A 24,786-nucleotide genomic window follows, 5' to 3' on the forward strand; every position below is an offset into this window, starting at 1 on the left:
TTTTGATGGATTATTCTATGTTATTTTTTCTCTTATGTTATGGTCAAACATTAACTTTTGGATTTTCAATATATATTTTAACTTTCATAAAAATGTGTGTACAGAAACACTTTTCATATAACATAAACTACCTCGATTTTGACAACCACATATCCAAATTGTACGACTAAAACTATTTTATTTAGTTTGGAGGTGAGCTGCAGTTAGTTATATGCGATAATTAGTGTGGGTTGGTGGTCCAAATCAACACGGAAAATTTATGGCAAGCATATTTTACATGTTTATTTTCGTTTTTTCATTTATTACTAATTTTAATATTTCATCATTTCATTCTCGATTTTAATTACTACCATCATATGTTTATTTAGCTGTTTTTTCTTAAATACAAAAATTTAATGTTTACACTTGCTGGCCTAAATTGACTGGTACCATATTCTCAAGTCACATGCATGGATCGACCGCTTAATATATATATATACCTGGTGCAACGACATAAACATATTATGTGAGTCCGATCTTAAATGATTGAAAATAATCCCCAACACTCATGTACGTAATAATAATAAAAATAAATAAAAATATATAACATTAGGATGTTGTCACGGGCACACTTAACGATTCGAGAAACCAAAATCGTTTTTATCAGGGAAAACAAGGGTTTTTGTCTGTTAAATTATTATATTTTAGGTTTTGATCTACTAAATATTTAAAGTTTAATTTTGGTGCAGCTACTTTCATTTTTTTTTTTGTTTTTAGTTTTATTTCGTCTGGATGTTGACATAGCACAGAAATTATTGATGTATCCAATACTATGTCCACAATTGGACCAAAATAGCTGGAATAAAAAATCGATGCACCAAAATAAAAATTGACAAGTTAATTGACTAAAACTCAAAATAAAACAAAACCAAAAAAAATATTTTCTGTTAAAATATACAAGAACACCTCGTACAATTGATTTTCTATAACATAAACACGTTATACAATAAAATTTTGTAATGCTACAAGGAATAGAAAAGATAGCGTCATAATCGAAAATAAAGGCTCCCAAGGAACAAATAATAAACATTCGACCGAATGGAACCCGATCATTTAAAATTAGTTAAATGACTGCGTTGTTAAAAAACAAACCACGCAAGCAAATCGAAGAGAAAAGGGAAATGGATATGCAACCAGCCTTAAAAATGGCTTAAAAGTTATGGCTGGTGCATGCCATATCGATCTTGCGTTTTCTGTTAGATTCTATGCATCAATTAGTCATTGTTATGTTATATATATATCGAATTCCAATACAGAAGTTCAGGATTAAAATCCATGCCAAGTTAAACAAATGGACAGTGACACTGTTTTGTCTGCACATGGGAAGGATATACACTCGCGTTACGTTATATGTGATAACAAATAGATTCGAGAGTTGTGTTTTGGTCCCCCTCAAGAAACTATGGTGTTGCGTTGCCATCCTATCCCACTATAGACTCCATAATCGTGCTGGTCGAGTTTCTTTCATTTCCCCATTTCTGGTGGGATTCCTTCCGCGCGCTGGTCCCATCTGCAGATTAGTGCTGGTGGCTGGCCGGTGGTGGTGACTACTCGACGGAGACTTTGGGGACCTAATGTCGCATTTGATTTGATCAGTGTGAGCATGCGACTGACGAATGAATAAAATTAACACCCCACTAATTTCTTTTTAATATCTATATTCTTATAGCACAAACGAAAGTTTTCAAGGAATCAATGTATATATATAAATGGAAAATGTTTGGAAAAAGGATACAGATCATAATACGGAATTTAGCTTAAGTTGAGGCTGAAAGAGATTAAAAAAATTTAAACTATGTCATTGTTTATTAAAGCTAGAATTTAAATGGAGAGAGAATAAAATTATTTAAAGTAATTAGGTTTCAATTTTTTTAGCAAAAGAACAGACAGTACATATAAAACTAGTAGTACGTATGCATCGAGCTATAATTATGCAGGATTTTGTTTTCTTGGCTCGTGCAAACATATATAAAGAGACAAATGCGATGGTAACCTAATTCAACTGCCATTAACATCAAAACATATTCTCCATTCAAAAATAATCACTTGATTAAATCTTTATGAGTTAACAGTCGGCATTGTCCCTCTCTCAAAATGAATTAAATTACATTTTTTTCAAATGAAAATTATAAGAACTCTTCGTACCTTTGCGTATATGTGTTACTTGATCGACGAAACCATTTTATATCGTGAAACAGAACAAATAACGTTTGTATTAATTCATAAATAATCTAAAATAGTAATGTAATAATGAGTCAATAACCATTTTGAGGAAGATTTAATGATGAATAATTAGCTAGAGTGCGGGGAGAAATTAAAATAATGAAGGAAGTGAGTGGTACGTACGTTCGATAGAATGTTAGTAGATTCAAGAGATCCCTTGGGGCTCTACAAATTAAAATCCGTTTTGTTCTCCAAACAAATATTAATATTCTTTTTTATTATCAACAATTCAACGTCATATTGTTATATATCTTACTACAATAGAGATTATTATATTAACTAACTTTAAATGATTTAATTTAGTCAAGTACTATAATTATATCTTCAATATAACTTCATTGATGAAAGTTTTTTAAAATATATTTTCTTTTTAAATATTCTAAATATATCTTTATTTATATTTTTAAATTTAATCATATCTTTGATCTATATTTTTTTTATATTTTTAGATGATTATATGACTCTTAATAGAAAATATGAAAAAAATTTGATCTCAAAATAACCAAATCATGTTTAGATAAGTATACGTTCAAAAGAACACTATATATTAGACAATCAATTGTGTTGTATTTTGTGACATAGTCGCATAACTATTGAGTATATAAACTTTCAAAAATCTATAAATTTTCAACTTATTTAATTTTATTTTAGTGTAATGAACTGATCAGAACATTAAATAATATATATATTTGGATGGAAATTAAACAGGAGTTTGCTAATAAAGCGTGGTTTAGTTATGATCCAAAGATATAGACATCCACATGCGATTTCTTGGCGCTTTCTCTTTGGAATTTTTTGGGAGCTGTCCAATTCTTTATTATTAAAATAGATATACTCGACAATTTTGGGTAAGCTCTCAAATATTTCCGTATCAGATTTTATCGGGAAAAAATTGTTGTCAGATGATGTCATACACTCCATTTAAAGACGTGAAAGCAACAGATAAGATCAATAATTAATTAACTTGGTTCAATCTTTTTATAGATTTTATTTTATTTATTAATTTTAATAACTTGAACATACATACATCCTTCAGTATTTCAGCATATTATAATAAAAAGTGGTTTTAAGTAATATTTTTTAATTCATATAAGTTTTAATTTATTTTTTAAAATGCATTTCACGTCACTATGCATGCATTTCTTGCACTATATATATTATTTAGGTAGTATAATATTATCCGCAATAAAGTTGAATTGTAACCTAATATTAATTTGAACATGAATATTTGCATCTTGTTCACTAACGCAGTCTGAATGCTGTAAGAGTTATTGATGGCCTTTGTAGGATCTCCCGACGTGACAGTGGATACAATACCCGAAATTAATTACGCCGGAAAGGTGCAGCCGGGGCCCGATGATTGATTAAACATTTAACATCTCAGTTTATATATAGTTTTAAATAAAAGAATGTGATAAAGTGATTCGAGGTACAGCAAAAGAATGTGTGGATTGTGAAGATACATTGCGTTGGGCTCTGTAAAATTCCATTTCGATTTCTCGAGAACACTTCTTATCCTATCTTGACCAAGAATGTCTTCCAGTCCACACATATATATTCTCAATGGGCAGTTCTTGATCTATTCGATCAGAACACGACGTGAGTTCAGCTTGACGGAGCTCGAGTCGATTTTGAGTTGCTTGAGTGTTTTTATAGACTTTCGAGTTTTTTAAGCTCGAATTCTAATAACTCGATATATATACTGATACCTCGGGGAGGCTCGGGTCATGGGTATTGTACGATTCCGAGTCATGTGTTAGGTCCTGACAAGCTTTGGGTTGGTTCGATAATAGTCAGGCAAGTGACTGCACGAGACATCATCTCCTCGGGCTGTCGGAGGCTAGGCTTCCAGACGAGTTCTCGGACGATGGTTCTCTATCCGGGTTACCTCGATAATAGCACTTCACTCGAATGTACAAGTATGAGATACCTTATCTTGACAATCATTAGTGTCAGAATTTGTACCTTATCTTGGCGTGTCAGAGAAGTTGTTGTCATTGGTTTTCCTCATTCGTGTTTGCAGATCAGCGGCAGCTTTTCTTAGGAGCAAGATCTTTAGTCTTGTTACATATCGCTGTACTCTCATCCCTCATCATTTACATAACCCGACCCGATGAAATTGCTCACGCATCTTGCACTCATTTTTACCCTGTCACATCATATACCATGTTGAGTACTTAATTTATTATGCAAATAATGAATCAGGAGAATATAATTTGCAATAAATGTTATATAAGGTTATGAATTTCAAAATAGACAATTCGTTTTATTTTATTTTTAGAAAGCATAGACTATTTATTTTTTTCATTTATTATAAACTGCATTGTTTATAAATTAAATTGTTTATTTTTATAAAAGAAAACCCCTTAATATTGTAATTAATAAGAGAAGTTTAGACTGGCTGCTGAAGCATCGAGCATGTGATAAATTTATTTGCAATTCAAATTGAGAAAGAGTTTATAATAACCACGTATTATTTCACAATTAAAAAGTGGGTCAAAGCTAGTATTCATTCTACACCAATCCCTTCACGTGAAATTAGAACTAAACAACGAGCTAATTCCTTTTCCAATCATTCTAGCCCACTTCTTCTTCTCTCTCTGATCAAACACCAGATTAATTCAAAACAAACAGTTCTCACTTCCCACGCACCATCGTACCTGCTCCTTGTCTTCTTCCTCTTTGTTTCGAACCAATCTATTATTCTCTCAAGTGTCAAAGAAAGGAAATGCTTGGAAACTGTGAGAAGAAGATGACTGCCACTAATCAATGGACTCTGCCACAGGTTCTTTCCCATCTCTCTTTGTCTCGATTATTTTGAAAAATTCGACCGGACCCCATTTTTTGTTTCTTAGCTTTTGTCATGGGAATATCCCTGCTGTGCCGTTCAAAAACACGCCATCTTGACAGGACTTCTCTTTCCCTTTGTTTGCTCAGGACCAGAAAGTAGATGATCAGAAAAACTTCATGGCTTCAACGTCAAAAGGTAAGGTTATGGAAAAAACAAGTCTGCAGGAACATCAACGGCAGCTGTCTCTCAACTGCCCTCGTTGCGATTCTTCCAATACAAAGTTTTGTTACTATAACAACTACAGCTTGTCTCAGCCTAGGCACTTTTGTAAAGCCTGTAAGCGTTACTGGACTAGAGGCGGGACATTAAGAAACGTCCCCGTTGGTGGGGGATGCAGGAAGAACAAGAGGGTGAGAAGGCCGGCGCAGCCTGCCAACGTTGGGAATGGGATCTCTACTGCTAATTCAACGGCTACCACAAGCCCTAGAGTTCAGCAACAGACAGATCTATCTTCAACTGCAAATCACATCAGTAATTCAATGTTTTACAGCCTACCCACTAATTATCCTGGGCTCAACTTTTCATTTTCCAGGTTTAGTTCTCCTAGGGTTACTTATGATAGCAACGGATACGATTTTCATCTACCTCAGACCAATAGTCTCGGATTAGGGTTTGTTCAGAACAATGAATACAAAGACGGGTTCGATCGAGTCAAGAAAATCGAAGATGTCATAAGCACTTCAAATTCATCTGTTGCTGTTGATCCTATATTTTTCGGATCTTCAGATTTTGCGGCTTCCACTTCAACAATGACTTCCTTTTCTAGCCTTCAACATCAGAAATATGTAACAAGTGGATTGAAGGATGTTACTCCACCAGGTAGTAACTTTCCAGGTTTGATGCCTTTCGATGGTATGCAAATGCCCGACGAGAATGATATAAAAGAAAAGGAATATAAAATAGAAGGGAAGAACAGGTTGGATTGGAACCTATATCACCCTGTTGAACAACAGATTCATTCCACTGATTCTGCTTCTACCCTTTTATTGAACACCTCCGATGCTGGTTGTTGGTTTGATCCTTCAAATGTTGGTTCTTAATTAATTCCGTCCCTTCTCTGATCTAGCAACTTAACTTTAAAAAAATAATTTATTGCTTGATCTCCCTCCTTCTAATTATTGTCAGTCTAATTTGGGTGGATAGAGTTTTTGTTTCTTTTACATTTATTCCAAATAAAAGCCAGAAAAGGAGAATCAGAGTCTTACTTGAGAGAAATAGATGGCAGAGGTTTAGAATGGATCGGAGTGATCATGTCAGCAGCAAGAGAACTCAGCCTCCTTATTTTAAGTTGGAAGGTTGATCAGATCATTCAAATTTTGCGCCGAGAGGAACCTCCGATCTTCCTCAACTCATTGGCCAAATTAAGGTTTCGACATCCTCAACATTATCATGTTGGAAGAGGTTAATTACCTCATAATTAAAATTGGGTGGTGTTTTTCACAGTTGAGTAGTTTATTCATGTATATCGGTATATATATCCATGACATTACTCTTCTTCTCCTTTTTCTTCCCTTGTGTATTTCAGTATTAATTTGTACCTTGTTTTATTCTGTGGTTGGGATTTTATTTTATTTTTAACTTTTCGAAATAGCCATACATGTTCAAGAAAACCACAGGCAATGGATCTCTGGGGATGAACCGCGCGTGTATTTATTTAAAAAAATTTCTGTTGGTTAATTTTAGTTTAGGGGAGATGGCCATGTTGGTACAATGAATGATAGAGATGAATGGGAGATTGTAAACATTTTATATTTTTATTTTCCCGTTTTTATGCCTACATAATTAATGTTTTTATGCATGTTCCTTCATATTCCCGAGTTTTAGAAAAGATTATATTCATCAAACCTATTCACTTACACCTTTTTCTTTAGTGGATTTCATTAATTAATTTATTTTTTAGAGATGCATAGAATTAATTATTTAGATTAGATTTTGATTAAAAAATCATTACAGTCCATGCATGCATGATGATTTTTATTGACATAAAATGGGGTTAATTTCCTTGCGAATTATGGACATGCATGGCATGCAGTACTGCTTAATATTACAATTTAAAAAGGTCCCGTGTGTGTTAGTCAGCATAATGATCGAATGCAAAACGAAATATGTTTATAGACAACATAATTAGCCTGATTAATTTATGCTCAGCTTTAATCTTAATTCATATACATTACAAAAATTATCAAATGGGACACATTTTACCCGTGCACGAATGGTATTTGATTCATAGTCTTAATGGAAACTTGTGCGATATATCTTATTGTCGTCGTACAGAAGAATTTTCAATCAAGCAAGTCTAATTTCCCAATTTATTACTTTTCCTTGAAAAAAAAAATAAATGCAATTATGATAAAATTGTATTTGATTTTAAAAAATTAAAGTGGATGAATGAACGAGTATTACTTTTTATCTGTTGAAATATTTTAAAATGTATCAGAAAATAGTAAGTTATTTGTATATTTTCTATTTTTCTAGATTAAATTAATTATTATTGATAAACCAAAAGTTAAAATAATAAAGTTTAGATTTATGTATATATATAAGTTGTGTGTGTATGTGAACATATAAATATATAATGCAAGTAATTTCAATACTAAAAAGTATTTAAACTAAAGAAGTAAATATATCTGAGTTTTTATGAAACATTTTGATTTTTAAGAAACAAAAAGATGAATTAGCTTTTTGATATTTTTTATGAGGTTTTATGTCTTTTAAACCCTTCACAAAATATGGTGCAATTAACTCTGTTGAAAAACGATGAATGTATGCATACAGTTAAAAAAAAGTGTGTGTAAACTATACGTGACATATGAATTATAAAAAATAATAATAATAATTAGACTCTTCACAAGGTGTTTTATGTCTTTTGACAACCAACTCATTGTTGAGCTAAGTGATGGGCTCAGAAAGGGCTTATCTAAACTTGGACTAGGCCTGCACTATGATGGGCTATGTGGAGAGGCTCATTATCAATTGTATGGCATTTTATTTAAGACTTCCCCCCATTTTTAAGACAATTGCATAGGAAAGAATATATTATATAACAACACAAAAGTTCCTGTGAGATGGTCTCACGTGTCAATTTTGTGAAACGGATATTCTATATGGGTCATTCACGAAAAATTATTACTTTCTATGTCAATTATATTAATTTTTATTATAAATATGGACATGAGTTATCCGTCTCACGAATAAAGATCCGTGAGAGCGTCTTATGAAAGACCTACTCAGATAACAAATCCGACTGTGGTTATGAATCAATTAATTAATTGTAACTAAAGTAGCGAATCAACGCTGATCAAGCAATTGGCTTTCTTGTGTTTGAAGCCCCTCGTATTCAAAAATGACTTCATTGACGGGATTATTGTCTTAATATATTATCTTACATTTTAATAATAATAATAATTATTAATTTTGGTCATAATATGGTAAATTATTATCATGGTGAATTTTTTATTATCCAAAATACGCATTTTGTTGTTTTGTACGACAAATTAACTTTACCTAAAAAATTTATAATTTTAAATTTTATTATTAGTTTTACAAATTTACTTTTAAACTTCATAGAGAATTTTTTTCAACCCAAATACCCCTATTTTTATTATTTTGTCACGACAAATTAACTTTATGTAAAAAAAAAAAACTTATAAAAATAAGAAAATTTTAAATTTGGTTTCTAATATATATTTTTTAATGAACACATTAAAGTTGATCAAGGCGTACCAAATTGTTTGAAATTTTATGTTTCAAGTGATATTTGGATGGATGAGAACTAATAGAGAGAGATTTTAAAACTTTAAATTATAATGTCTTTAATTCAATTATAAGCTAACGATACAATTCTTTTGGAAAAACGAGAAAACAGAATCAAAATTCATTTGGGGGAAAAGAAGAAGCAAATAACCAATATTTAGTCAAACAAATCCAATAAGGCAAAATTTCAAGAATACCATTTTTCTGCGGATCATGGCTAATGGCTCCTAGCTCTACCTAAAACGGATGTTGACTCAACAATGAAAAATGGAGTAAGTTTCTTGTAAGACGGTTTTACGAATCTTTATCTGTGAGACGAGTCAACTTACCTATATTCACAATAAAAAGTAATACTCTTAACATAAAAAAATAATACTTTTTCATAGGAGATACAAATAAGAGACATGTCTCACAAAATACGACCCGTGAAACCGTCTCACACAAGTTTTTGCCTGAAAAATGAACCTGAAAGTTAATAAATGAGCAGTGATCGCACTTTTATCTTCCATTCCCCTTATTCGACAGGATTCAAAGTACCCGTACCTCGGAGAAAAGGCGTCATGGGAGACATGTGAATGATTGTTAGTTGAATCGTTTCATCTCCTTGTGCCAAGAAATTAAACAGCAACACGGGCTCAACTTTGTAAGAAAGCTAATGAATCTACACTTCGCGTGTGTACCAAAAAAAATGAAAAGTTGAGTAGTTGGTTGGCGCAACTATTTGGCGTTGCATAAATATTGTAATAGCTCAATGAATTAAAGGAAAAAAGAAGGCAGTGGAGTTACTCACGAGATATATACCTGATGTTAAGTGGAATGTGCTTTTTCTAATCCATCACGACAGGCTCGCCTCATGTGTCATGTATCAGACAGAATTGCCTAGATTTACTCATTTCAACTATTTTCAAGATTCAAAAATGTTGGAAAATAAGATAAAGGAGTGGCTGTGGGACATAAGGAACCAGTATCATTCTCGGGGGACAATCTGCCGACTTTCAGGCAAAAGGAAAAAAAGAGAAATAGACTCAACCATAGTAATACATGATGATCACATATGGTGTATTTTCTTTTACAAAGGCATTTGTCTACATGTTTTCCAACTACATTCATATTTTTGGTGAAAATTACACCACTCAAATAACAAAAAGAAAGTGAAAAAAATTTGGTTTATGCATGGATGAAGTAGGACCGAGTTTTTGAATCCAATTAACCAGACCCTTCTTATGATCTTGACATGTTGGGTTCTGTACCAGATTGAGGGATCCATCACAAGCAAATGAAGACTCCATCTTCTCTAGTACCTTCACAATCTGCCAAAATTCAGGCCTCTTGTCTGGTTGCAAAGACCAACATTGTTCGATCAAAGCTTTCATGGTAGGTGGACAGCCCAAAGGTATAGTTGGCCTCAATCCTGAAAAATCAAAGACAGCATTGCTTTAGCAAACGAGGGAAAAAATGGTTCAAAAGGCAAAAAGATGTTTATTATTTTAATGCCCATATTTTCGCCAAAACATGCCTTATTCACCACAGCAAAAGCAGCTTGGATAGGAGTCATATCTTCATAGGGGATAGTTCCAGCCACAAATTCCCATAAAATGAGTCCAAAGCCATACACGTCGATTTTCTGTCCATAGTGCTTCCTTTTGATCATTTCTGGAGCCATCCATCGGTATGTACCAGGGTCGTCTGCCAGAAGATCACAATACGCCTCCTCACAAGCTATACCAAAATCAGCTACTTTGAGTCGGAAATCTTTGTTAATTAAAACATTTTCTGGTTTGAGATCCCTATGAACAACACCATGTGAATGAATATACTCCATTCCTCGTGCAATGTCCAAAGCCATAGAGATTAACTTTTGAAAAGGAAGAGATTTATGCTCAAGCTTGTGCAAGTATGCTCTCAAAGATCCCTCAGCTAAATATTCCGTGACAATGCAAAAGACCAGAGGTTTTCGGCATGCCCCAACAAGCTACATTTCAATATCATTTACAGACATCATGAATTCGGTAGCTTGAATTTAAAAAAGAAAAGAGAAAAACAGAGAGATCAATATTAACGTTAATTTTCAGAATTGTCATAAGCAGAATACATGAAAATGTCGCATAACACGCGGAAATTTTGTAAACTTGAAACACTTGACCAAAAAATGTGGCTAAAATAAGTTATGATTGGAAAACATGATAAACACACCTTGATAATATTTTGATGGTGGAGACGAGACAAGAGAGTGACCTCTCTATTAAACTGCTTCTCTAACCGAGCACCTAGAAATCCATTTTCGTCATCATCTGGCACTCTGATAATTTTCACTGCCACAGGCTCATCCATATAAATCCCATGGTAAAGCTGACTGTGGGCACCATGAGCGAATCTCAATCCTAAAAATAACTTCGAAAGATCAATCATATGCTCATCTGCAGCATCCACAGAGGTGACCCTTCCCCCACCATGATCAAAATACTTTGACCATGCTGACTCCTTGCGGCTCTTAGACGCGACTTGAAACTTCATCGAAGTGAGATGCCTAAGAGGACTATGGTTTCTTGAAGAATTCAGAGTAGGAGCCTTGGTTTCACAAGAATCTTTACGGAACAAATTTCCAACAAGTCCATTCTCGTTTTCTTTCCTTCGTGAGCATGGAGTCGAGAATCTATTCTGATTAAACCTGGCTTCCCTGAAAGAATCAGAAAGCTTAGTTTCTGGATGAGGGGATACAGCCCTCGGCTTATTTATGGTATGATGTTGCTGAATTTGGATGGCATTTGGTTCTGGTTTAGGATTCACCGCAGCTTGTTCTAATGTGGATTTGACACGGCCTGATATTCTAATAGGCTGAACAATAAAAGGAACCGATCTCAATCTTGAAGCATGGCGATATACAGTGTGCGAGAATTTAGTTCTTCTTATCCAGGAATTAACTTCTTCATCCATTGTTGAGATCTAAGATACTATGATTCCATCTTCAAAAAGAAAAATTACGATTCCTCCTCCTCCGAATCATCTATAGATTTAACTGCAGCCCAACTACATAAATTTTTCAATCCCATCAAAATATGAAGAGAGAAGAATCAAATTCCACCTCCATCAGAGATTAAGAACCCTGCAATAATATCAACAGTAAAAAAACATATATACATATAAAAATCAATTGCCATTAGAACCGGAATCGGTGAAACACTTAACATATTAAACTTTTTCAAAGGATAAAAGAAGCTTAAAAAATGAATACAAATGCAGAGAGATAAAACCCGATATATTGAATTTATCAATATTACATGTAGGCCTACCAAACACTATTTCATACCTCATCAATCACACAAACAAACCCCTTTTAGCTACAAAGTCAATTCCAGCTTCCATAGACTCCTGAAAATCTCGCATAAATTCCCATACAGAATGGCAAAAATAAATCAAATCAAGAAAAAAAAATCTAAGCATACTCAGTTGTCTAGAGAAGAAAATAACACCCATCATTAAACACATCATTGGCCAACAAAAAAATTCATTATTTTCAAACACGCAAAATGGGGATCTTGACTGACCCAAAGGGTATATCTTCCATCATATGCCATCTCCTATTCTTGGTAGCTGCCACCAATTTTTCTTAAAAAAAAAATTGTTAAATAGTTGCCACCAATTAAAAAATACATCCTTTGAAGAAAGCCCACCGATTCAAATCAGCCAAAACTCCATGCAGAATAATGGCTTGTAAGTACCATAAGTACATTCCCAAAACAAGAAAAATCTAAATGTGAATAGATATTTACGGAGAAGCGGTGAGTGATATCGTTGTGGTCCCGGCGAAGTTGGGGGGCGAGACTGGGTCCCAAAGTCAAGGGAAAGAAAGGGAATAGGCGGAGAATATTAATAACACCAAACGTCAAGGGAATAGGCGGAGAATATTAATAACACCAAACGTCAACATCAAATCGAATCGAGTTGCTGGATTTGATTTTCTATAATAAAAAAAAACAAAACAAACAAATTTATTTTTACTAAATTAAATAAAGGGGCTGAGACCGGGTTTTAGCTCAATAATCTAACCCACCAGCTTAAGTTGGTTTCTTCTTCGGATTCGATCCCCCTTCTCAACGTGCGTGCGTTGTAATTAAAAAAAATAAAGGAGCCGGGATTTCGATGTCTGTTCAAGGTTAGGTTCTCTGCTTTTTTCTTTTTAAAAAATATATATGTGGGCCTACTTTTTCCTACTTGAAAGTGTTTCCTTTTCAATATTTTGAATTTTTAGCAGCATTAACTATTTCTATGAATTTTCAGTATCTTACAAGTATCATGCATATAGTCAGATATTGTACATTTAAAGTTATCTCGTTTCCATAACGTTTTTTTTTTTTTTTTTTTAATGACATAACGTTATTTGAATGTGCCCTGTACAATTTTTCGTACTTTCTTTGACTCCAACGACACGTTTTCGTAGGCTTGCTTATCAAATAATTGGATATTTCGACTCTTTTGACCCAATACATTCATTGTACTGGCTATAACGTTTAAAGGGGGCTTCAAAATTGTTATAGTCTATAAATTTTGTTTTTAGACTAGGGATCCATTTCAGCTTTGTACCAGGGTTCGGGTCAATCTCGAATCTCTACCTGGATATGTGATTTATATTCTAATTTTTTATTTTTTTTTCTTTCGAGTAGAACAGTCATTTTAGCAAGTCCCAGCACGACAACTTCTGTTTCCTGTTTTTTTTTTCTCTTTAGCTCGCACTTTTGGGCAGTCATTTTTGCAAACCTCGACTGCCTAGTTTTGTTTTCAACCATTTTTTTCTTCAATTCGTGCCGGGACCGTAACTTTTCTCATCTCTAGCAAGACTCTTGCTGACAACACTTGCACTCCAACCCCCTTGAGCTCGATTTCCCACCATTTTTTCAACAATCCAACTATTTCGGAGTGAACAGTGATCCATATGCATGAATTATGAACAAAAAAAATATGGATACTCACACAACAAAATTATGAAACAACGACTCAAAACAACGTGATACGACACATATCAACGTCCAGATACTAACATTTTGCTCACCCTCGAGGAAAGTAGGTTACAAGGCAGAATCAAAGACAAAACAAAAACCAGTTCGATGACGATTCCGTTTATATTCATTCCTCGTCAATTTGTCTGGCACGACACAAATCATCGCACACTCGTTGAAATCTACAAACTACGTTTCTGTATTGAACACGAACGTATGTGTGATGTTATTTCTAGTAACATACACTACAAGTAAACTTGATTAACATAATTTTAAGACACTCAATTGACATGTCAGTTCAAGTATACCTTTCACACATCTTTTTTCCACTACTGATCACTGACCAACAATCACAAATCACCAGGATTTTTCAGGTGTATAATGTGGCTTAGGTGTGTGCTAACAAAGAAGAGGTAAGATGTTCGTAAGGAAGATAGAGCAACGGTCAATATAGAATTATGCACAATCATATTTTTCATTCGATATCAATATTCTCCATACATTCCCCTCTTTTCAAGCTTTGAATTGTTTGGAATCAAATTTCATTCATTTTTTCAGGATCCACTCACCTTAAATTTCCCCTTTTTAAGTTTCTTTTTGCAAGAAGCTAGTATAATTTAGATTCACATATATTCTCTCTTAGGGTATGCGTATTTTTTTCTCTTGTTTTCATTTTTTGGTCAATGTTAGGATTATGTGGCTTGAATGCAGTTGATGATGATTCGAATAAGAGTTTAAGCCACTCGATTTTCCATTAGGCTCAACGAGTGTTTCAAAGCATTACATGTTTTCAATGTAGGCTCAGAACAACTCACAAGTCAAAAGAAAAATTAGCCTAAATGCAACACAAACCTCAAACTTTACATTGCTCACTGCTCCACGCCTCCACCATTCATCTTTCCAACAAGGAAGGAATAGAGAGAGTGATGGATCTACGTACCCCTCAAAGATATTTCTGATTGTTCTATTCTTTTAGCTAAATCATGTTTCCGGCCCAATGTTCTTCAAGCCATCAGTTACCATATCAAAGCTTTGGGACATGGGCAACAAACTGGACTCATTCATCACAACCAAATAATTAGCAGCCTCAATAAACCTTCTTCCACGTCCACACATACTTATCATCATGGTATACACAGGTCTGTTAATTAGGTGGGTGTTCCTTCATTTTCATGTAAAAAAAACTAAATGCATCATCAAACTATCCTCTTCGACAGAGAGCTTTCAAGATTGGAGCATACAAACTGGGAAAAGGGCGGTGCCCATCCTCAATAGACTCTTGAAGGATTCTAAAAGCCTCATTAAGTCTTCAAGTTTTGGATACATGCATCTTTGTCGGGAACAAGCCCAATCCACAAACATTATGAAAAAGATCAAAGCAAAAGTCAAACTCTCCAGACTTGCATAGATTCTCAGATAAACAATTGATTGTGTTTACATATGGCGCAAAGCCTTCCCTTGTCATCTTCCTTACCAACCCTTTAGCTGATTCGAGGTATCATGCATTTATTAAACTATCAATCAATATATCACAGCCACACACCGGAGTATTAAATCTCTTTCGAGTTTTGACTCATCTCCTCCAAAAGGTCTTGTGCCTCCCTCATCTTCCCAGCAAAGCACCATGCGTTAACAAGAATCGACTAAGTCCTCTTATCAGGGACAACACCTTTGCGAATCATTCTCCTCACCAAATCATTACTTCGCAGCAATTCTGATGTTTTTGCCTTATTGTTTTTTAAAATTATTTTAAATGGATGCCTACTCAATCTCGAGAAAATTTGTAAAATAACATCGGTCAACAATTTAATCAAGATTATGATGTTAAAAAACAAAATACCCCATCTCAATCTATTATGAGTATGATTGTTTGGAATTTTAATGGTGAAACTGTTCATAGAAAAATTTAGCTTTGGCAAATATGTCAGATTTTTTTTCTTTCAAAAATCATGTTTTTACGTATATATAAACATGATAAATAATATACGGAAGTAAATCGAGTGTTACCTTCGGCCATTGAAAATTTGTAAGTTCTCTGCTTTTACTCCGATTGAAGTTTTCTAAGCACTTCACATACTCTATAGATGATGTATAATTTTCTTATGTGATGTGTGCTTAGAGATCTCAATCACCGCTATTTATAGACGTTTCTCATACCATCGATGAGTGTATTAGGAGCCGAGCGTCAGAAGAAGAAGCGTATACACATCTCAATTTTCTAAAATTGAGGCTGCATATGTATGTTTTGTCAAAAGTTGTAAGTAATGGCCGTCGTCATTTCCTACGCGTTTATCCTTCTTTATAATAATTCCAAAACATTTAGAAAATATTAGTTTAAGCGTCATTTTTCGAATAACATATCCAGTAAGGAAAATTATTGTATCCCAATAATCTCTCATTCAATAATTCCACTATTTTGCAATAAATGTGAATCACATATGTGACCTTGTGTTTTATGCCAATTGTAGGACCGAACGTTCGACGGTTTACAAAAAAACTATAATGGATGGCAAAAATGCAATTCAAATATTTTAAATCGTAAAATAGCTCAAACGTCGTGTTTAGATTTCTCTACCCAACAAGGAGAAATATTGCACCCGACAATCTATCTCTCAATAATTTCACTCTCTGCAACCAATGAAAATTGAACATGTGACCTTGTCTGTCATATCATTTGTAGGACCAAACTTTTGACGATTTACCAAAACTTATAGCTGGTGGCAAAAGTATAACTCAAATATTTTAAATCGTCCATCAGTTTAAGCACTATATTTTGATTGCTGCATACTTGCAATATTAATATTAATAGTATCAATCTCCTTATTTTTTTCCCTTGTATGTGCATTGATTTATGCCCACATATCAGCCGACAAAAATATAAACGGGCAAAACACCTTTACATGGCGGCATTAGTATAACATCTAAAATTGAACTTTTCATTTGATTTTTGCTTCTTTGGGATCTCTGTTTCATTGCAACATTTACAGATAAACAGCTGTTTACATGGTAGACAAGGGAGAAATATTTTGGTGGCCTTTCTATTTTCAAGATGGCAATGGGGCCGAGTGTCACAATTGGACCATGACTTAAAAACCAACTTGCGAAACACCAACAATTTTGGATTTACGAGGTTGTTCTTGAAAACAACAGCCAACTTTATACATGGAGTTGATGAATGTGAAAATAACAGTGGATTCGTGAGCATAGGATTAAAACCAAAATATATTCATGAAGAGAAAGACTTGGCTGTGAATAAGGAGAAAAATGTACTTTTAGTCCTCATACTTTCTTACTAAGCACATTTGGTCCTTAAAACATTTCAACTAAACACTTTTGGTCCTCTCCATTAATTTTATGGTTAAATGTAATTGTTGGGACTAATTTATGATATTAATTAAATTCTGGGGATTAAAAATGCAAATTTAGTAACTAAAAATATTATTGAAATATCAAGACGGTAAATAATCATATATCTATAATATAAATATATTTATTTTGTTATATTTTAAATAAAAATCATTGTAATTTTTTATATAAATAAAAACTATCTACTTTTGTATTTTTGTTTTTACATAAAAATATATTTTAATATGCGCTTTTGTTAAATGGATTTTCCAATAATTTCTTGAATAAAATAAAAAGGAAAAATATATATTCAATGTCTTTGATACTAATCAACTGGATCCGATATCATATCCGTTTAATTATTTATTGTTGTTTATAAGTAATATACCAAAATAGATATGTAGTTTATATAATAATGTATATAAATAAAAAATTTTGATGATAAATTTAAAAAAAATAAAATAATGCTTACCTTTAAAAACATTAATTCTAAAACTTTCCCTTTTTATTTTATATCAAAAAATCATAAAACATAAAATATAACTATTCTTATATTAAAAAAATTAGCTTGATTACTTGAATTAAAAATAATAAAATTTTAACATCATTTCTTAGTTTTGATAAATTTGACAATTTTAATAATCTTAAATTAATATTCAAACAAAATTAAAATTATATTTATAAAATAATTGATAAAAGTTAGCATGCCAACCAAAAAAAATTATATTTATGAAATTATTTTGATAAAAAAAATAATCCATAATTTATAATTTTTATATTTATAAAATGATTTATTCTATAAGTTTTTACTACAAATTTATATCAATTTTATCTCTTTTTTTTTAATTTAATAATTTATTAAAACAATTACTATACAAAAAAATTTCGTCCGTTTCACACGATTTAGTTTTCAATTTTTTTATTTCAAAGAAGGCCAGCATCCTCATTTAAAAAGTCCAATATGTTTGAAAATAGACTGATACGGCGAATTTAACTAAAATTTAAGCTTTAATTAATGATGAGCAAATTGCTTCATGATAATTTAAAAGAAAAATTTTATTATCTAATAATAATGGTCAATCATTACTTTTAAAAAATGATTTTCGTAGTTTATTTCAAATATACTTAGAAATATATTTTTTAAATAGTTAATCAGGTCATTTTCTTTTCCAAATAACCCTAATTTTTAAAATTAATTTAAACCCTATATTTCATTTAATTAATTAATAAATAAATAAATAATATAAAGTAATGGGTCCATCACCCATAAATAGCAGTGTTCTAAAAAACCCGCTTAAGCTTGAAGCTCGGCACAAACGCCTCGCTTCGGAGAAAGCGGAAAAAAGTGGTCAAACTGTAGTTTGACCGAATTAAGTATAATTAAGGTGTTTAATTAAGCGCCCTTAAGCACAATTAATCGCATCTATTTATTTTTAAATTTTTTTATTTTGAAGGTATGTCTTTTATTTTAAAATAATAAATTAGGTTTATAATTTAGATGTTTGTTTTTTAATTTTAATTATGATTAAGCGTGTCTGATAATGATTTGACAAATATTTAACATTTTTAATGTGTTCTAGTTGCAAAAACAAATAAAGATTGTAATTTTGATATTTTTATGATTTTATAAATATGAGAATTAATGTATCAGACTTAAATTTATCATATTTATGTATTATTTTATCTATTTATTGGTTTGAGATAATTACAATTACACTAAAGATAAAAAATGCTTTTTCACGCTTAAACCTGTGCTAATCTCGCTTAAGCTTGAAAAGCTTGGAGCTTGACATCCGCGCTTCGGGACGCTTCACGCTTTTTAGAACCTTACATAAATAGGGCAAATTGGCGATCTTTCTAGCCAATAATTGTCTTCCTGCCGTCCAAGATAGTACCGAGTGTTCCGCGCGCATGTTAGTCTTGTTACTTCCATAACCCCCAGTTTCCCCACCAAGAACAATGTAAAGTAAAATGAATCATTTTCTGATCGAAAGGACTTGGACCCTAAAACTCAACTCCTTCACGCACCCTCAATTCAGGGGTCCTGTATTGTTGATTTCTTTAATTTATTCCACATCGAGGACATATTTTTTTATTTTATTTAAATAACTTTTTTTTAAATCGGTGGAACGGTAATGTGGAGTTGTGTTTCGATTTAATTTATAGTTGTTTCGGTGATTGATTGGCTATTCCTTGTTACAATTGGAATTTTCTTGGTTTTATCCATAAGATCGAACTCGCGTCGTCTTCTTGGAGCTCAAGACTCAAAAAATATTTTCTATTCTTTTAATTATGCATATTGGGCTGTCGGCATTGGATTCAACAGTGAATCTAATGAAGTGGGTTCGGTGAATGTACCATTTTTTCGGTTCTTCAGGCGCAACTGGATTGTTTAAAGTTGATTCATGAAGCAGAAAGTGATAAAGATTCAATCTTTGGAATAATTTCTATGATATTAGCCTGAATTTGGATGTGTGGCAATAGAGGAATCATTGTACATAGACAAAATTTGTCTCTTTTGGATTTAACTCTTGGGTATAGTTTTAGAGTGAACGAGAGGAGGGGGGAGATGAGCGGCGAAGTTTGGGGATTGAGGGGACAACAATGACTACATGGTCATTGGGTCTTCGATCTTCGGGAAGTTATGGATCTCTGCAACAAATTCAGAACAGTTCAGTATCGTTGCCAATCCAAACTACACCACCAGTTTCATCGAGAAAACCTCCCAAGATGCTTAAGGAGAAGGAAAAATTGTTCCACTGGATCTGTAAATTCGCCCCTCGGAACAAGGTTGGAATGCTGCTTTTATCTATTGTTTCCGCAGCAGTTTTCATCTGGGTTTTGTATGTTGGCAAAGGTTCGGCTTCCTCTTTTTCTGTCAGTACCTTCTCTTTTTTTTCTTGGGCGTTTTGCTTGCTTTGAATGCTGCTTGTTGCACTAAAGAAAGTACGTTTAACGCTAAACAAGAGAAATCATGGCATTTCTATTGAGTTAAAAGTACACTGTTGGAAATTGGGTACTGAACCTGGTGTTTCAAGTAATCCTATGCTCATCTCGTTTGCTAGTTTACTCGAAAATTGGAGGCTTCTGATTCATATAGTTTATCTGTGTGTAACTTTGTAATTATGCAAGTTACACAGTCTCACGCGGTTATAATAGGCCTATGGTTAGAAACAAGCATATACGCCAGCTTTTGAATCTGATCTGCTTGGATTCTTTTGATTTTGGGGGATCAAGATGTGGGTCGGTTATGTATCACAAGAATGAATACCTTTGCGTGCTTGCAGGCGAAGATGCTCAACTAACCATTATTCCAAGTATAAGCATTGAGTTTGGGCCAATCTCGAAGCAGAAGGAAAAGGATAGTGTTGTTGTAACTTTCTCTCCTCAAATTGAAGAGGTGCAAGTAATTGCAAATGTAACTCAACAACCTCCCTCTCTGCTTCCAACTCCAGTTCCTCCCCATGTTTATTTTACTGGGTACAAACTCCCTCCTGGGAATCCGTGTGAACATTTTACGTTGCCTCCACCACCAGCTGATAAGAAGAGAATAGGGCCACGGCGTGAGTTGATTACTGTATCTGTGTACCATTTTGTTTGGGTTTTAATTTTTTAAAATTGTTGGTAGGAACACAGATGGACTCTAATATTGACATTTGTTTTATTACCAAGTTGTTCCTTTTGATGGGTTTTCTGGTCTTTTGCACTTGCAGCATGTCCAGTATGCTACCTACCAATGGAAGATGCTATTGCTCGAATTCCAAATGCATCATCATTTTCCCCTGTTCTTAAAAATCTTGCATATGTCCATGAAGATATTTCAACTAAATCCGAATTTGGCAGTTCAGATTTTGGTGGGTACCCTTCACTAAGACAGAGAAACGATTCGTTTGATATCAAAGAGTCCATGAAAGTGCACTGTGGGTATGCTAATTTTCTTAGTTTGTATATTTGGCATTATTTATCTTTTACTACCAAAAACTGTCCCTCTTGATTTTAATAAGATAATACGTTTCTTCTGATGTTTGCTGTGCATCAGGTTTGTCAGAGGAGCAAAACCAGGCCAACATACAGGCTATGATATTGATGATTCTGACCTTCTTGAGATGGAAACTTGCCAAGGAATTGTTGTTGCATCGGCAATATTTGGTACAGGCCGATCTACATGTAGTTTCCCTTTGATCTTAAATCCTTTTGTATTGATGTAAAAAATGCATCTTCACCAGGGAACTTCGATGTAATACGTCAGCCAAAGAATATTAGTCATTATTCGAAAAACAATGTCTGCTTCCATATGTTTGTGGATGAAGAAACAGAAGTTTTTCTCAGAAATTCGAGTGAGATTGGCAATAACAAGAAGGTTGGGCAGTGGAGAATTATTGTTGTTCAAAACCTACCGTATACAGATCCGAGACGAAACGGAAAGGTGAATGCTCCAAAAGCTAACTAATAAAATTTTTTGTGTGTTCACTGTTGTAAATTAGAAAAACTACGACTTCGCATTTGCCTCTATGACTATTGTTCTTTTGGTTATTTGACCTTTTATGATCGATGCGAAATAGAATTAATTAGTCTACTGATCATTTGAAGTTGATCCTTGATTGCTTACACATTTTTCCAGTTAATACCAAACTCAGACAAGCAATTTTTAGCTCATTTGTCATAAGATAGTTTTCTACCCCCGCTGATTTCTTAACTCGATCTTTAATTTTTAAAAGAACCAGTCTCTTTACGTTTTGGAGGCAAACTGTGATGGAGGGATATCACGTAGGTGTGCAACTAAGCAATCTTTTTGAAGGACTTCACTGTTAAGAAGTTTAAATCATCTGACGGTCGTTCAATTATCTGTTGGCTCTGTATTATCGTCTATTCAGCCTTGTAAACAGCGTTGCTATCTCTTTACTTAATTTTGCTCTTGTAATGACAGATTCCAAAACTTCTACTCCATCGGCTTTTCCCGAAAGCCCGGTACTCATTGTGGATTGATGCAAAACTTGAGCTAGTTGTGGATCCAGTTCAAATTCTGGAAAGGTACATCTAACGTAGGACATTAGCCACATAGGTGGTCATTGGGCTTACAATTATGTGTTCATTGGTGGTTTTACGTCAGGTTATCAATCTGGTTACCATAAGAGTTCAGACAACCTTTTCCAGCATGCATCCCATCTTTTTTTGTAAATGATATAGATGAGAGAGGTAGCTAGTAATTGTTTTGAGGCTTATAATATCTGGTGGGTCATATGACTTGGGTACTCCAACTTGTTTAATGAATTTTTTGGTGTAAACAATATGAATGTCTGATTGTCTTATGGGTCTTGGTACTTGTGTGGATGGCTCAAATTTATTTACTGGTAAGTTGGTGGACTTCAGACCATACCAAATGCATCACTGTCATGTTGGGTTGAGATATGGAACACCACGTTGCTGGTTTCTCTTGTTTTACTGACTACTTACCTACGATATCATTGTACACCCTTATCGGGCAAATAATACGTTTAATGGCTGGTAAACTTGCTTGAATATCTGCCATAGTTCATGTATGTGAGAATTTATGTAACATAACCTGGTAGCAAGATCAGTGGCTTTACCAGTTTACCACTTTGTTGTTTCCTTCACCGGAGTAGTCGGTGTGCATACTTTTGGATGAGGGTAAAATAATGATAATTTCCACTTGGATTAATGTGTTTAATTGTATTTTTTTCCTTCCTGTGAACAATTTTTTGAATGATTTTTCTCTGAATATTGTTTAGGTCTTTGTGGAGAAAAAACGCGAGTTTCGCCATATCGAGGCATTACAAGCGCTTCGATGTGTTTGTAGAAGCTGAAGCTAATAAGGCCGCTGGGAAGTATGACAATGCTTCTTTCGATCTCCAAATTGAATTTTATAAAAAGGAGGGTTTAAGACCATACACTGTAGATAAATTACCCATCACCAGCGGTAGGGCAAGGTTTAAGATGGTATTTTTTTGCCCGTTTTTCTTTGGTTATAGCATGCTAATTTATATCTCACGGGCATTCATTTTCCAGATGTTCCAGAAGGATGTGTAATAATAAGGGAGCACATTCCTATCTCCAATCTTTTTACTTGTCTTTGGTTTAACGAAGTCGACCGCTTTACTTCCAGAGATCAATTAAGTTTTTCCACCGTAAGAGACAAGATTTGGTCCAAAACTAATTACACTATCAATATGTTCTTGGATTGTGAAAGACGCAACTTTGTCGTGCAGGTAATATAGGTGGTGTTCTAAAGATTTGTCCAGTATTCAATCCATGTTCGCTTTAACCATATTCCTTTCTGGCTTATGCAACTTCACAAATGTCTTACTCTTGCAGGGGTACCATAAAGACTTGCTTGAGCACTGGGCTCCTCCTCCACCCCTTGAAGCAATTGTTCATGTTCCTCCACCATCGATAACCCAAGAAAATTTAAGCCAAACTTCACCCGAGAGTACAAGTAGTCCACTTGAGAAATTTTCCACGAAGCGAGGCATCAGGAAATCCTAGCGTAACCGGAAAATCGTTGCTAATAGTAAAGATGTGGATAACTATTCAAATTTTGGGTAGATGTATTCTTAGTCTTTCCCTAGATTATTTTGAAGATTAGTCAACCACGGCGTTGGGGAAATTTGCAAGTTAAGAGTAGCAGTGATATTTCTTATCGGGTATTCTTTCGCCTTTTCATTATTTTTATTTACAAATAACACATTTCTACATTTTTTAATGTACATAATCACATAAACCCCTGGCAAAGGTGGTGCTCCATTTATACATCTACCAAATCTTCTCTGCACAATTTTTATGGATCATTGTTTCCTGGATTGAAACCCCTTTTTTTTTTTTTTTTTTTTTTTTTTTTTTTTTTTTTTTTTTTTTTTCTCTTTTTTTTTTTTTTTTTAGTTTTGTTTTGCACGTTCGAATTGTCGTAAAGATGCTCCTCACATCTTGTTGTTTCATCTAAGAACTGAATATTTGAAGATACGTGACAATAACATGACGAAATTTTACAAATATTATACAGAGGAAAAACATTTCAATCAAGGTACGCAAAGTAAAATACTGTTTCAAAAACATTGAAAAAAGTTAAATATTTTTGTACAAATAAAATAATTCATTTAGCACCATTCACGAATGCTTTTAACATATGTATTCCTAAGTTTGGTTTGACAATAAACATGATTTACTAAGTGGATATCGCTGACAGATTTATCAAGTGATAGCGAAATTCATAGTGATGCAGAGCTGTGTGTATTTTTTTATTTCAAATTTCTTACACGACAGTAAACACATCATGAATCAGAGTATGTTTATCAGTTCATGCCTAAGGGGGCCGAGGTGAGTGTTATAACAGAGGGAACAAGAGAGACCCACCATTTTTCATGACTTCAAGAAAATATAAGTGAGCTTCCTTGAGCGTGTCATAATAAACCAAACGTTGATCCCTCCCTTGCCATAAGACTGCATAAACACAGGAAGTTTAAAATATTCATGAAGTATTGATAGTTGAGAATCGACCAACCTAATCATGCACAACAAATGGCACGAGATATTGGACTGAAAAACACTCGTCACAGTGCATCTCAG

At 33.6% G+C, this 24,786-nt stretch overlaps 3 protein-coding genes and 1 pseudogene across 6 annotated transcripts; 2 read left to right on the top strand and 2 right to left on the bottom strand.

Moving 5' to 3' along the window:
• The first annotated feature begins 4,764 nt into the window (after positions 1–4,764).
• Positions 4,765–6,684, top strand: LOC140968335 (uncharacterized). The gene is made up of 2 exons (XM_073429264.1): positions 4,765–5,047; positions 5,200–6,684. The coding sequence occupies exons 1-2, from the start codon at positions 4,991–4,993 to the stop codon at positions 6,151–6,153; spliced, it is 1,011 nt and encodes a 336-aa protein (XP_073285365.1). The 5' UTR covers positions 4,765–4,990; the 3' UTR covers positions 6,154–6,684.
• Positions 6,685–10,025: 3,341 nt separating this feature from the next.
• LOC140968328 (serine/threonine/tyrosine-protein kinase HT1-like) lies at positions 10,026–12,619 on the bottom strand. 3 transcript variants are annotated; one of them, XM_073429259.1, is made up of 5 exons: positions 12,412–12,619; positions 12,174–12,235; positions 11,060–11,969; positions 10,383–10,838; positions 10,026–10,277 (listed from the first exon to the last, which is right to left on the bottom strand). In XM_073429259.1, the coding sequence occupies exons 3-5, from the start codon at positions 11,798–11,800 to the stop codon at positions 10,272–10,274; spliced, it is 1,203 nt and encodes a 400-aa protein (XP_073285360.1). In that variant the 5' UTR covers positions 11,801–11,969; positions 12,174–12,235; positions 12,412–12,619; the 3' UTR covers positions 10,026–10,271. The 3 variants fall into 3 exon arrangements, with proteins under 3 accessions (XP_073285360.1, XP_073285361.1, XP_073285362.1); XM_073429260.1 differs by having other exon boundaries at positions 12,310–12,413; XM_073429261.1 differs by lacking the exon at positions 12,174–12,235 and having other exon boundaries at positions 12,412–12,604.
• Positions 12,620–14,792: 2,173 nt separating this feature from the next.
• LOC140968331 (uncharacterized) lies at positions 14,793–15,877 on the bottom strand (annotated as a pseudogene).
• Positions 15,878–19,122: 3,245 nt separating this feature from the next.
• LOC140968329 (probable hexosyltransferase MUCI70) lies at positions 19,123–24,781 on the top strand. Of its 2 annotated transcripts, XR_012173751.1 has the most exons (10): positions 19,123–20,062; positions 20,493–20,768; positions 20,919–21,129; positions 21,245–21,354; positions 21,432–21,631; positions 22,133–22,236; positions 22,956–23,143; positions 23,233–23,432; positions 23,539–23,867; positions 24,675–24,781. XR_012173751.1 is itself a non-coding variant. In XM_073429262.1 (9 exons), exons 1-9 carry the CDS (start codon positions 19,810–19,812, stop codon positions 23,707–23,709), a joined length of 1,713 nt encoding a protein of 570 aa, XP_073285363.1. In that variant the 5' UTR covers positions 19,123–19,809; the 3' UTR covers positions 23,710–23,973. The 2 variants fall into 2 exon arrangements, 1 of the variants encoding a protein (XP_073285363.1); XM_073429262.1 differs by lacking the exon at positions 24,675–24,781 and having other exon boundaries at positions 23,539–23,973.
• The last annotated feature ends 5 nt before the right edge of the window (positions 24,782–24,786 follow it).

This window comes from Primulina huaijiensis, unplaced genomic scaffold (assembly GCF_012295235.1).
Source record: "Primulina huaijiensis isolate GDHJ02 unplaced genomic scaffold, ASM1229523v2 scaffold35129, whole genome shotgun sequence".
Taxonomy (NCBI): domain Eukaryota; kingdom Viridiplantae; phylum Streptophyta; class Magnoliopsida; order Lamiales; family Gesneriaceae; genus Primulina; species Primulina huaijiensis.